General features: G+C 46.6%; 1 protein-coding gene across 1 annotated transcript; it reads right to left on the bottom strand.

Moving 5' to 3' along the window:
- Nucleotides 1-3757: 3757 nt before the first annotated feature.
- On the bottom strand, nt 3758-8384 carry cabp5a (calcium binding protein 5a). Its single transcript, XM_067245024.1, has 7 exons — nt 8212-8384; nt 7134-7183; nt 6625-6655; nt 5815-5958; nt 5514-5623; nt 5088-5235; nt 3758-4328 (listed from the first exon to the last, which is right to left on the bottom strand). The coding sequence occupies exons 2-7, from the start codon at nt 7179-7181 to the stop codon at nt 4300-4302; spliced, it is 510 nt and encodes a 169-aa protein (XP_067101125.1). The 5' UTR covers nt 7182-7183; nt 8212-8384; the 3' UTR covers nt 3758-4299.
- Between the last annotated feature and the right edge of the window lie 2195 nt (nt 8385-10579).

Here is a 10579-nt window from a genome sequence, read left to right as displayed (position 1 = left end):
TCACGTCTATAATTTCCATAGTTGAGTGGTTTACAATATCAGTCTGTGTTGATAAGCTTGGATGTGACTGATGTGATCTGTGTCAGAGGCAGTCCAGTAACACCTGTGTATTCAGAGACGGAGGCTGGTAGAGACACAACTAGAAAAAAGGAGCGTGAGTGGTCGACCTCTCTTCATGACCTGTATCTGTCTGGACTGCTACCTGGCTGTGGTTCATCCAATCATGTACAGAGCCAGGAAGGGTCTGACCTCCAGGGTTCTGATGTGTGTTGTAGTGTGGGTTGTCACTCTGGCTTATGGGATTGCAATAATGCATGATGAAAGTTTTATTTACAGTGTTTTCACTCTTGTACTTTATATCATCACCCTGCCCACCATAGGGGTCTGTGACTTCTTCATCCTCCGGGCTCTGAAGAGTTCTGACTCTACAGGATGAAACCTCCACACCCAGAAGAAGAAGGCTCTTCAGATCATCATCAACAGCCTGGTCATGACGGCCATCGCCAACCTTTCTCCAGTATTGGTGGTATTTTCAGTTTCTATGATGCCTCGCAATGTGTCCATATGCAAAGTGTTTTTTCCTGTCATGACCTCTACCACTATAGGAAGTGATGTCATGACCTCTACCACTATAGGAAGTGATGTCATGACTACTACCACTATAGGAAGTTATGTCATGCTGTTACTGTCATTTGTTTTAGTTGGTTAGTGGTTAACTTTTTATTACAGTGATTTTCAACCCCAAAAATGTCATGTTTGAGAGTGTAATTATAAATGACATTACAAAATTGAGCATGATTCATCAATTAGTCATGTTAAAACAGTGTTGTTAAAATGTACACATAGTTTAATCATAACAACGTTGGCATTACTGTAATCAATAATACTGATAACAATATGTAGTAATAACTTAAAGTTTACGACTATTCCTGTTTCTACTGTATGTGTTTCTGAAGCACACAGGATGATCCTATTCTAGGCCTTTCCTCACAGCTGTGCAGGTGTCAGGACTTGACATGCTTTGCATACTGCAGGGAAATATATATTTGTGTGTGTCTGTTTAGACAACAAATATAATATTATACAAAAGAAGAGTCGGGGGTCTAGGTAATGGATGAGGGAGATGGGTGGAGTCTAGGTAATGGATGAGGGAGATGGGTGGAGTCTAGGTAATGGATGAGGGAGATGGGTGGAGTCTAGGTAATGGATGAGGGAGATGGGTGGAGTCTAGGTAATGGATGAGGGTGGAAGACGTACGTGTAGGAGAAACAGGCAGAACTGCTTCAGGCATGAGACTCAGAGGGAAGCTGTGCCAGAGAGAGAGAGAGACAGAGACAGAGTAAGAGAGAGGGAGAGCGAGAGACATAGAGACAGAGTAAGAGAGAGGGAGAGAGAGAGAGTAAGAGAGAGAGAGAGAGAGAGAGAGAGAGAGAGAGAGAGAGAGAGGGTGAGAGAGAGACAGAGAGAGACAGAGAGAGACAGAGAGAGACAGAGTAAGAGAGATGGAGAGAGAGAGACAGTGAGACAGAGTAAGAGAGAGGGAGAGCAAGAGACAGAGAGACAGAGTAAGAGAGAGGAGAGAGACAGAGTAAGAGAGAGAGAGAGAGAGAGAGAGTGAGAGAGAGAGAGAGCGACAGAGACAGAGAGAGAGAGATAGACATAGAGACATAGTAAGAGAGAGACAGAGACAGAGAGACAGTGAGACAGAGTAAGAGAGAGGGAGAGACAGAGACAGAGTAAGAAAGAGGGAGAGAGAGACAGAGAGACAGAGTAAGAGAGAGGGAGAGCGAGAGACAGAGAGACAGATTAAGAGAGAGGGAGAGAGAGAGAGACAGAGTAAGAGAGAGGGAGAGAGAGAGAGAGAGAGAGAGAGAGAGAGACAGAGTGAGAGACAGCGAGACAGCGAGACAGAGCAAGTAAGAGAGAGAGAGAGATTAATCTGGATTAATGGCAGACGGGTCTGTTCTGGATGTAGCAGGGATCAGGGTAGGATTAGGCTAAGGGCCAGAAACAATTACATCATTTAATCCCCCCCCCCTCTCTCTCTCTGTCACACACCAGATGCACCCATCTGTTTTACCTGGCTGTCTCTTGACACACCCTTTCTACCCTACACAATCTCCCTCACACACCTGCCCTCTGATCAGAACCCAGACACACCTGCCCTCTGATCAGAACCCAGACACACCTGCCCTCTGATCAGAACCCAGACACACCTGCCCTCTGATCAGAACCCAGACACACCTGCCCTCTGATCAGAATCCAGACACACCTGTCCTCCTGCTGTTCAAGTAGACACGTATCTTGTCATTCTAGTAGAACAACGTCAAAGTCTGATACTTTGAACAAGGTTGAAAGAGTGCATCTTTTATCAAAATTATAAACAAAATTGATGTAAAATGAAAGACTTATCCATTGTCACTTCCACACCAATCAACAGATTTACAGCCCTTAAACAGCTGGGTCTAGTCTTGTCCAGCAGGCCAGCTGAGCCGTGGGTTAGCAGGTCAGAGAGAGGATGTGTTGAAGAGAGCCTCTATTCACTTTAGATAATTGGTGCCATAAGTCGAGTGGCTCTCAGTGGAAGAACATTTGACTAAAAATCACAGGGTTCAATCAATGTACAAATATGTAACAGTAGAAGTTGTGACCTTATCAACATTCTTTACTCTGCGTAGGCCTGCAGTATCAACATCTGCTCACTAGGGAGCGAGCTAGAGCACAAATCCAAGTCATTTCACCTCTAAATTGAATGAAAAGGATGAAACATTCTCAAATCAACGCAGCCATACTGTGTTCTTCCTCTGGGACACCCTTTCTGGAGTGTTTTGGGCTTTTAACATTTCCAAATCCGATGTTTGGGTGAGCGGTGACATTATCGTCTTTGGCCCGTCCAGTTTCAGTCACGCAATTTTCTAACCCCCCTGTTCACGCGTGTCTCACACACACACCCACAGACACACACACACATAAAAATCTTTTAGCGGTCACTAATGCACTCAACTCACAAACGATATATATAAGTTGCTGCAAAGTGGGACTCAAATGAGCAGGTCGTGATTTGTCCACATTTGCCTCAACTGTTTGATAATACAATTTTGATATACTCTACAAACTTGATATACTCTCTCTCTCTCCCTCTCCCCCCTCTCTCTCTCCCTCTCCCTCTCCCCCCTCTCTCTCTCCCTCTCCCCCCTCTCTCTCTCCCTCTCCCTCTCCCCCCTCTCTCTCTCCCTCTCCCTCTCCCCTCTCTCTCTCTCTCTCTCTCTCTCTCCCTCCCTCTCTCTCTGTCTCTCTGTCTCTCTCTTACTGAGCTTCCTGTTTCCTCTCTTCATCCCTACTCCGGTCTGTATTGTCTCACGCGCCTCTCTTCGTCTCACATTTCTCGGAGACATCGACAGTGACCACACACTGGTTCTCCTCCACCCTGCTGGGCCAGCTGTTGCCACACAATTTACGATGAAACAGACTATGCAGATTTAGTTGTTTTCAAAAGAAATGCAGATTAGAGGGGATTTTGTTTATTTACTGGAACCAATCCTGTCAGAGGCCATTCGTGAATAGACAATGCCCTCAGTGTGTCCTCTGTGGTCTGGACCTGTCATAATCCAAAAGTTTATCTGAAGGACATCATTTTTGAGGATGTGCATGGGACAAAAATATAAAACATTTACAATATATGTTGTTTAGCAAATTAACCAAATGTTTTATGAACAGTCATTGTAAATGTTCATTGATGACAGTGAATCCAATTCTTGCTGAATCATTTATTGATGAACACATTACTGTAATCTCAAAAACAGCATTCTGAGGGGGTCATCCTTCCATATTTACAAGTTATGTAATCAAACATTATCGCTCAGATTAAATCAATTTCTATTATTTTTACACAAACATTTAAAAAATGTATTCAAAAAGTTGTTAACACTTGCATAGATCCAGTTTATCAGCCCTCTACATGAAGAAGATGTGCTTTGTGCTTCTCACCGTCTATTACAGTAATAATACAAGTTTAGTTGTGCGTATGTGTGTGTGTTTGTGTGTGTTTTAGTGCAGTGTTTGCGTGAATGTATGTCAGTGTGTATGCGTTAGTGTGTGAATGTTGTGTGTATATATGAGTGTGTATGCATGAGTGTGTGTGTGTGTGTGCATGAGTGTGTGTGTGTATATATGAGTGTGTATGCATGAGTGTGTGTGTGTATATATGAGTGTGTATACATGAGTGTCTGTGTGTGTGTGTGTGTATATATGAGTGTGTGTGTATGCATGAGTGTGTGTGTGTTACTCCTACTCCATGCTTCACTGGCGAGACATCATTCTTACAAATTCTGCCGGAGAGAAAAGACAAGCGTGTCAGATACAGTACTAACCCATAACCCCAAACCTAACCCTAACCCCAACCCTACCCCATAACCCCAACCCATAACCCAAACCCTACCCCATAACCCCAACCCATAACCCCAACCCTACCCCATAACCCCAACCCATAACCCAAACCCTACCCCATAACCCCAACCCATAACCCCAACCCTACCCCATAACCCCAACCCTAACCCATAACCCCAACCCTACCCCATAACCCCAACCCTAACCCATAACCCCAACCCTAACCCATAACCCCAACCCTACCCCATAACCCCAACCCTAACCCATAACCCCAACCCTAACCCATAACCCCAACCCTAACCCATAACCCCAACCCTACCCCATAACCCCAACCCATAACCCAAACCCTACCCCATAACCCCAACCCATAACCCAAACCCTACCCCATAACCCCAACCCATAACCCCAACCCTACCCCATAACCCCAACCCTACCCCATAACCCCAACCCTACCCCATGTGCCCCCCCCGCTGTTCCTCCTGCCTCTAGCTGCTGTACCCCCCCCCCCCCCGCTGTTCCTCCTGCCTCTAGCTGCTGTACCCCCCCCCCCCCCCGCTGTTCCTCCTGCCTCTGGCTGCTGTACCCCCCCCCCCCCCCCCCGCTGTTCCTCCTGCCTCTAGCTGCTGTACCCCCCCCCCCCCCCCCCGCTGTTTCTCCTGCCTCTAGCTGCTGTACCCTCTCCCCCCCTCCGCCCTCATTACCTTCGAAGTCCACTGTTCCGTCTCCATTGTTGTCTGCTTCCTGGACGATGGCGTCGATCTCCCTCCGAGCCATGTGCTCCCCCATCAGCTTGGTCATGGCGGAGCGGAGCTCCTCCGTGGTGATCTCCCCGTCCCCGTCCATGTCGAACTGGACGCACATGAAACAAGCACAGGCGCTTCCTGTTAGAGGGTTTAGGAGGACGAGCCAGGAGACCACCAGGGTGTGAGAGAGACCACCAGGGAGAGAGAGAGACCACCAGGGAGAGAGAGAGACCACCAGGGAGAGAGAGAGACCACCAGGGAGAGAGAGAGACCTCGGGAGGGAAGCCTTGTGAGTCTCGGCTTCATGAACGCAGCGATGACGAAGATCACAGTGTTTCAGAACGGCGATGCTAGTGAACAAGGATGTGTTCTGATGTTTCTCACCTCCTTGAAGGCATCCTTCAGCTCCTTCATCCCAATCATGCCCGCTGTCTCCGCCAACAGTTTAGGAGCCATCAGCTCCACAAAGTCTTCGAAGTCCACCCTGCCTCCGACTGGGACACCAGAACAGGAAGGAAACAGAGGTCAACATTCACACTGCGGACAGGTAACTAGATTTGTTCCTGAGGGATTTTGAGTAAGGGCCTGTAGCTAGAGATCACAGGGAGAGAGAGAGAGAGTGAGGTCGGAGGGGGGTAGAGAGACAGACAGGTGGGTAGAGAGAGAGACAGGTGGAGGAACTCACGGTTCATGTTGATGTTCTGGCTCAGCTCGATCAGCTCCATCTCAGTGGGCATGTAGCCCATGGTCCTCATCAGGTTCCCCAGGTCCTTACAGCTGATCAGGCCATCCTTGTCCTTGTCAAACTCCGTGAACGCCTCCCTCAGCTCTGCAGAGGCACACAGGGGCATGAAGCTTGATGACTGAACAGTCTCTCAACGCGTCCAGATTTCCTGCCCGATCATTAATAAACTGACTTTGAGTGTTCTATAAAGTTGACTCAGATAGGGTAGCTACAGGTAATGAAATATGAGATTATTGGAGTATAGCTCAGTTAAGAGGTCAGTAATCAACTCAAAAGGTAGTGAGTCACTCTGTCAAAGTATAACTAAGACCTGAGAACACCAGCCCTGAGCTGAAACAGCCTGTTGGAAAGCAGGGTGGAAACTCTAACCAGCAGGGAATGAGGGCTCCGCTTTCACAGGAAGGTAAACACAGACAAGAGGTGAGCTACCAGCCACTATACAATATCACCAATATTATATCTCCTGCAGTGTCACCAATATTATATCTCCTGCAGTGTCACCAATATTATATCTACTGCAGTGTCACCAATATTATATCTACTGCAGTGTCACCAATATTATATCTACTGCAGTGTCACCAATATTATATCTACTGCAGTGTTACCAATATTATAATTAAGTTCTACAAAAACCCCAATATTACAACAAACATCTACAATATCTTCTTCTGTATTATTCTCTTATATAAATAACATTTTCTGAAATCACATTGAAATAAAGCCGTCATAAACATTCTTAAAACAGTTTACCTTCAATTTCATCCTCTGCCAGTTGTCTTTCCTGCAAGCGTAGCACAAAAATTAGATTTTTTATATTTGGAAACTGAAATTAAATTATATTATATTAGATTGTGTATGTTGAAATGTGTCTTTTGTAGTAGCATGGACAAAGAAGAAATGTGTTTCTGTACAACACTGCACTGTGGAAACACGTTAATGCACCATTTCCCTTTCGCAAACAACGTCATGACTAGTGGGACTCGGATTTTAGAGATGAGATTGGACAAGGTCCAGCACAGAGCGCATGCTGGCATGTGTCTTAATAGAGGAGATTATGCTCTTGTAACAAATAGCCATTCCTGCACGCAAGGTTATATCAGAAAAAATGAACTCTGCTCTTTACTGAACAAAACAACAACACCTACTCTTTATCTTGTTACTGTGGGATCTTAACATATACTCAACATGGTTTCAGTTATGCCAACAATGTAGGTATGTTCAGGTATGTCAAGACAGGTATGTTCTGTTGTCAGACTTACAATGTTCTTTCCTCCTCTCAGGAAGATGCAGGCTGCTCCAAGACTCATGTCTGCAGGAGGAGGAGAGGACGTGGAGGAGGAGGCGAAAGGAGGAGGGGAGGTTAGCGGAAGAGGAGGAGGACGAAGAGAAGAGGAGAAGAAGAGAGGAGAGGAGGAGGAGAGGTTAGAGGAAGAGGAGGACGAAGAGAAGAGGAGAAGAAGAGAGGAGAGGAGGAGGAGAGGTTAGAGGAAGAGGAGGAGGACGAAGAGAAGAGGAGAAGAAGAGAGGAGAGGAGGAGGAGAGGTTAGGGGAAGAGGAGGAGGACGAAGAGAAGAGGAGAAGAAGAGAGGAGAGGAGGAAGAGAGGTTAGGGGAAGAGGAGGAGGACGAAGAGAAGAGGAGAAGAAGAGAGGAGAGGAGGAAAAGAGGTTAGGGGAAGAGGAGGAGGACGAAGAGAAGAGAAGAAGAAGAGAGGAGAGGAGGAAGAGAGGTTAGGGGAAGAGGAGGAGGACGAAGAGAAGAGGAGAAGAAGAGAGGAGAGGAGGAAGAGAGGTTAGGGGAGGAGGAGGAGGACGAAGAGGAGAAGAAGAGAGGAGAGGAGGAAGAGAGGTTAGAGAAGGAGAACAGGAGGATGAGGACCAGAGGAAGAGAAGAGGGAGGTTAGACAAGGTACTGATGGTGTGTGTGGGGAGAGGATGACCAGGTGGAGCCTGGATTACAGCCGGAGGAGGGGTAGGAAGCACTCAGCAGGATTGAACACTGCCATCCACCCTCCGCATGTGTGAGAGGAGATGCTTTCACACACAAACATCAAAACAAAACTGATGAAAAAGTCACTATTATCTGGCTTTCCAGTATCAAAATCACATTTTCTGTTAGATTGTTTTGGTCTTATACAAACCATTCAGAAGAATAAACGCAGTTCAATAAATTAGAAAAATTCATTGAATAAAAATAAATAAAAATTTATTTACATACAATACATGCTGATATCTACTGTAAATACATTTGTGCCATTACCTAAGTAAACATAATTATTATTATTGTTTTTTGTTTTTTTTATCAACAATGCAAAAAACGATCAGGAAGTTCCATATACCGTGTCAGTTTGTCAGCGTGGCGCTAAGCGATGTCAGAGATGGCTGCAGTCTCTCCCCTCAGTCTGTCTGTATCTCCAAGCCTCCGTGTGTCTCTCTTCTCCTCTCTGTGTGTCTCTCTTCTCCTCTCTGTGTGTCTCTCTTCTCCTCTCTGTGTCTCTCTCTTCTCCTCTCTGTGTCTCTCTCTTCTCAGGCTGGGGCTAGACCTGGACTGACCAGCAGGGAGGGGGCTGAGTGTGTGTGTGTTTGTATGTGCGTGTTTGTCTGCAAGTGTGTGTGTGCATGTCTGTATGTGTTTGTCCATGAAGGCTGATCAAAGATTATGATCTGAAGCTGCTACATTGTCACAACATCAAATTGTGGTAATCTGTTTCAAACGATTGGTTTGACAGGAAATGTAGCAACAGTAAATTATGACAGTGTATATTGTGCTAATATCTTAATGGTATTGTTTACACAGGAAGTGGAGTTTAAATTTGATTATAAAATCTGTATGTGTGTTTGTGGATTGAAGGAACATTCTCAACATGACATGAGCATGTTAATTAACTGTAGCTGGTTCCAGTGTGGTTGTGTCCTAACTGAGGTTAGGGTTAGGGTTACTGAGGTGCCCTTGGCCAAGCTGACGTTCCCTCTCTGTCTGTCTGTTATGTAAAATCATCAAAAATCTGTTTGCATAAGAGATGTAATCTGAGGCTTTGGACCAACAGATTTCACTTGAATCTTTCTGCTGCGATGGGGCTGTGTGGGCTTATGTAAGGTCCTGGACAGGGGAGAGTGTGTGTGTGTGTGTGTGTGTGTGTGTGTGTGTGTGTGTGTGTGTGTGTGTGTGTGTGTGTGTGAGTGAGTGATGTGTGTATAAGGAGTGTGTGTGTGACTGTGTGTGTGAGAGGAATGTGTCTGGGTTCATGTGTGAGTGCATGTCTTATAAGTTTGTACATGAGTGTGTGTGTGTTAAATAAAATAAAGGAAGTAATTGAGCAACAGGAACATGTAGCAATGAACATAAGGAAACTATGGCTGTGTCTACTACCGCGCACTTTACTAAGTACCATGTAATACAGTGCACTGCAATACAGTGCACTTACATCTGTAGTGCACTCCGTCGCTGAGTAGTGCTGTGTCAAATGGAACACTTAAGTTAACCACTTGGTGGGAAGTGATGGACCAAATCTGATTGTGACACCCGCGAATCTAAGGAGAATCTGCTCGCGAGTCATTTTGTCCGCCATTATTTTAGAAATGAAATGAAAAGCTGCCGAAAGGGCTCCTCCTCTTCCGCTACGTAGCCAATATGGCGCCCGTTTAGGGGGACTAGTGTCCATCGTTGTACACTGCATTTTTTTACCGTTTGCAGTGTGTTATCCGGGTACTTTCAGTGCACTGAATTCTGCTGGTTCTGTCAGTGTAAGCGCCCTAAGCACTGAAAGTCAGTGCTCGAAGTGCACAAGTGTGCGGTAGTAGACACAGCCTATCTGTCAGCTGAATATCAGGAAGTACATTTAAAGGGTTTAAGAAGGATAGAACGATTAGAGGCCAAACTGGTGTTGTGCCATGAAGAGAGGGGATTGGACAGGGAAGAAGAAAACCCCAAACTGCACTCTGGTTACACAACAGGATCAAGACTACAGCACAAACACACATGTCTTACAAAAGGCGGGTGGGTGTAGGTGGGGCAGGTGGGGGCAGGTGGGGGTAGGTGGGGGCAGGTGGGGGTAGGTGGGGGTAGGTGGGGGCAGGTGGGGGTAGGTGGGGCTAGATGGGTGCAGGTGGGGGTCGATGGGGGCAGGTGGGGGTAGATGGGGGCAGGTGGGGGTATATGGGGGCAGGTGGGGGTAGATGGGGGCAGGTGGGGGTAGATGGGTGCAGGTGGGGGTAGATGGGGGCTGATGGGGTAGATGGGGGCAGGTGGGTGTAGATGGGGGCAGGTGGGGGTAGATGGGGGCAGGTGGGGGTAGATGGGGGCAGGTAACCAGCAGTAGGGCGGAGGCTGGGCCGTAGCACGGTGTAGCATCTTCCTATTGTGTTTACGTCATGCCACAAGCTGCCTTTAATGGTAACATCCTACAACAAGAGATTATGCTGATCTGATTTGCAGAGTGAAGCAAAGTGAGCAACTTTTGTGTGTGTGTGTGTGTGTGTTGATGTGTGCTCTGTACATGCTTGTGTGTGTGTGTGTGTTGACGCCTGCTCTGTACATGCTTGTGTGTGTGTGTGTGTGTGTGTTGACGCCTGCTCTGTACATGCGTGTGTGTGTGTGTGTTGATGCCTGCTCTGTACATGCTTGTGTGTGTGTGTGTGTGTGTGTGTGTGTGTGTGTGTGTGTGTGTGTGTGTGTGTGTGTGTGTGTGAGTGTGTTGATGCCTGCTC

This window comes from Osmerus mordax, chromosome 10, assembly GCF_038355195.1.
Source record: "Osmerus mordax isolate fOsmMor3 chromosome 10, fOsmMor3.pri, whole genome shotgun sequence".
Classification (NCBI taxonomy): Eukaryota; Metazoa; Chordata; class Actinopteri; order Osmeriformes; family Osmeridae; genus Osmerus; species Osmerus mordax.
This window is presented reverse-complemented; position numbering and strand designations above follow the sequence as displayed.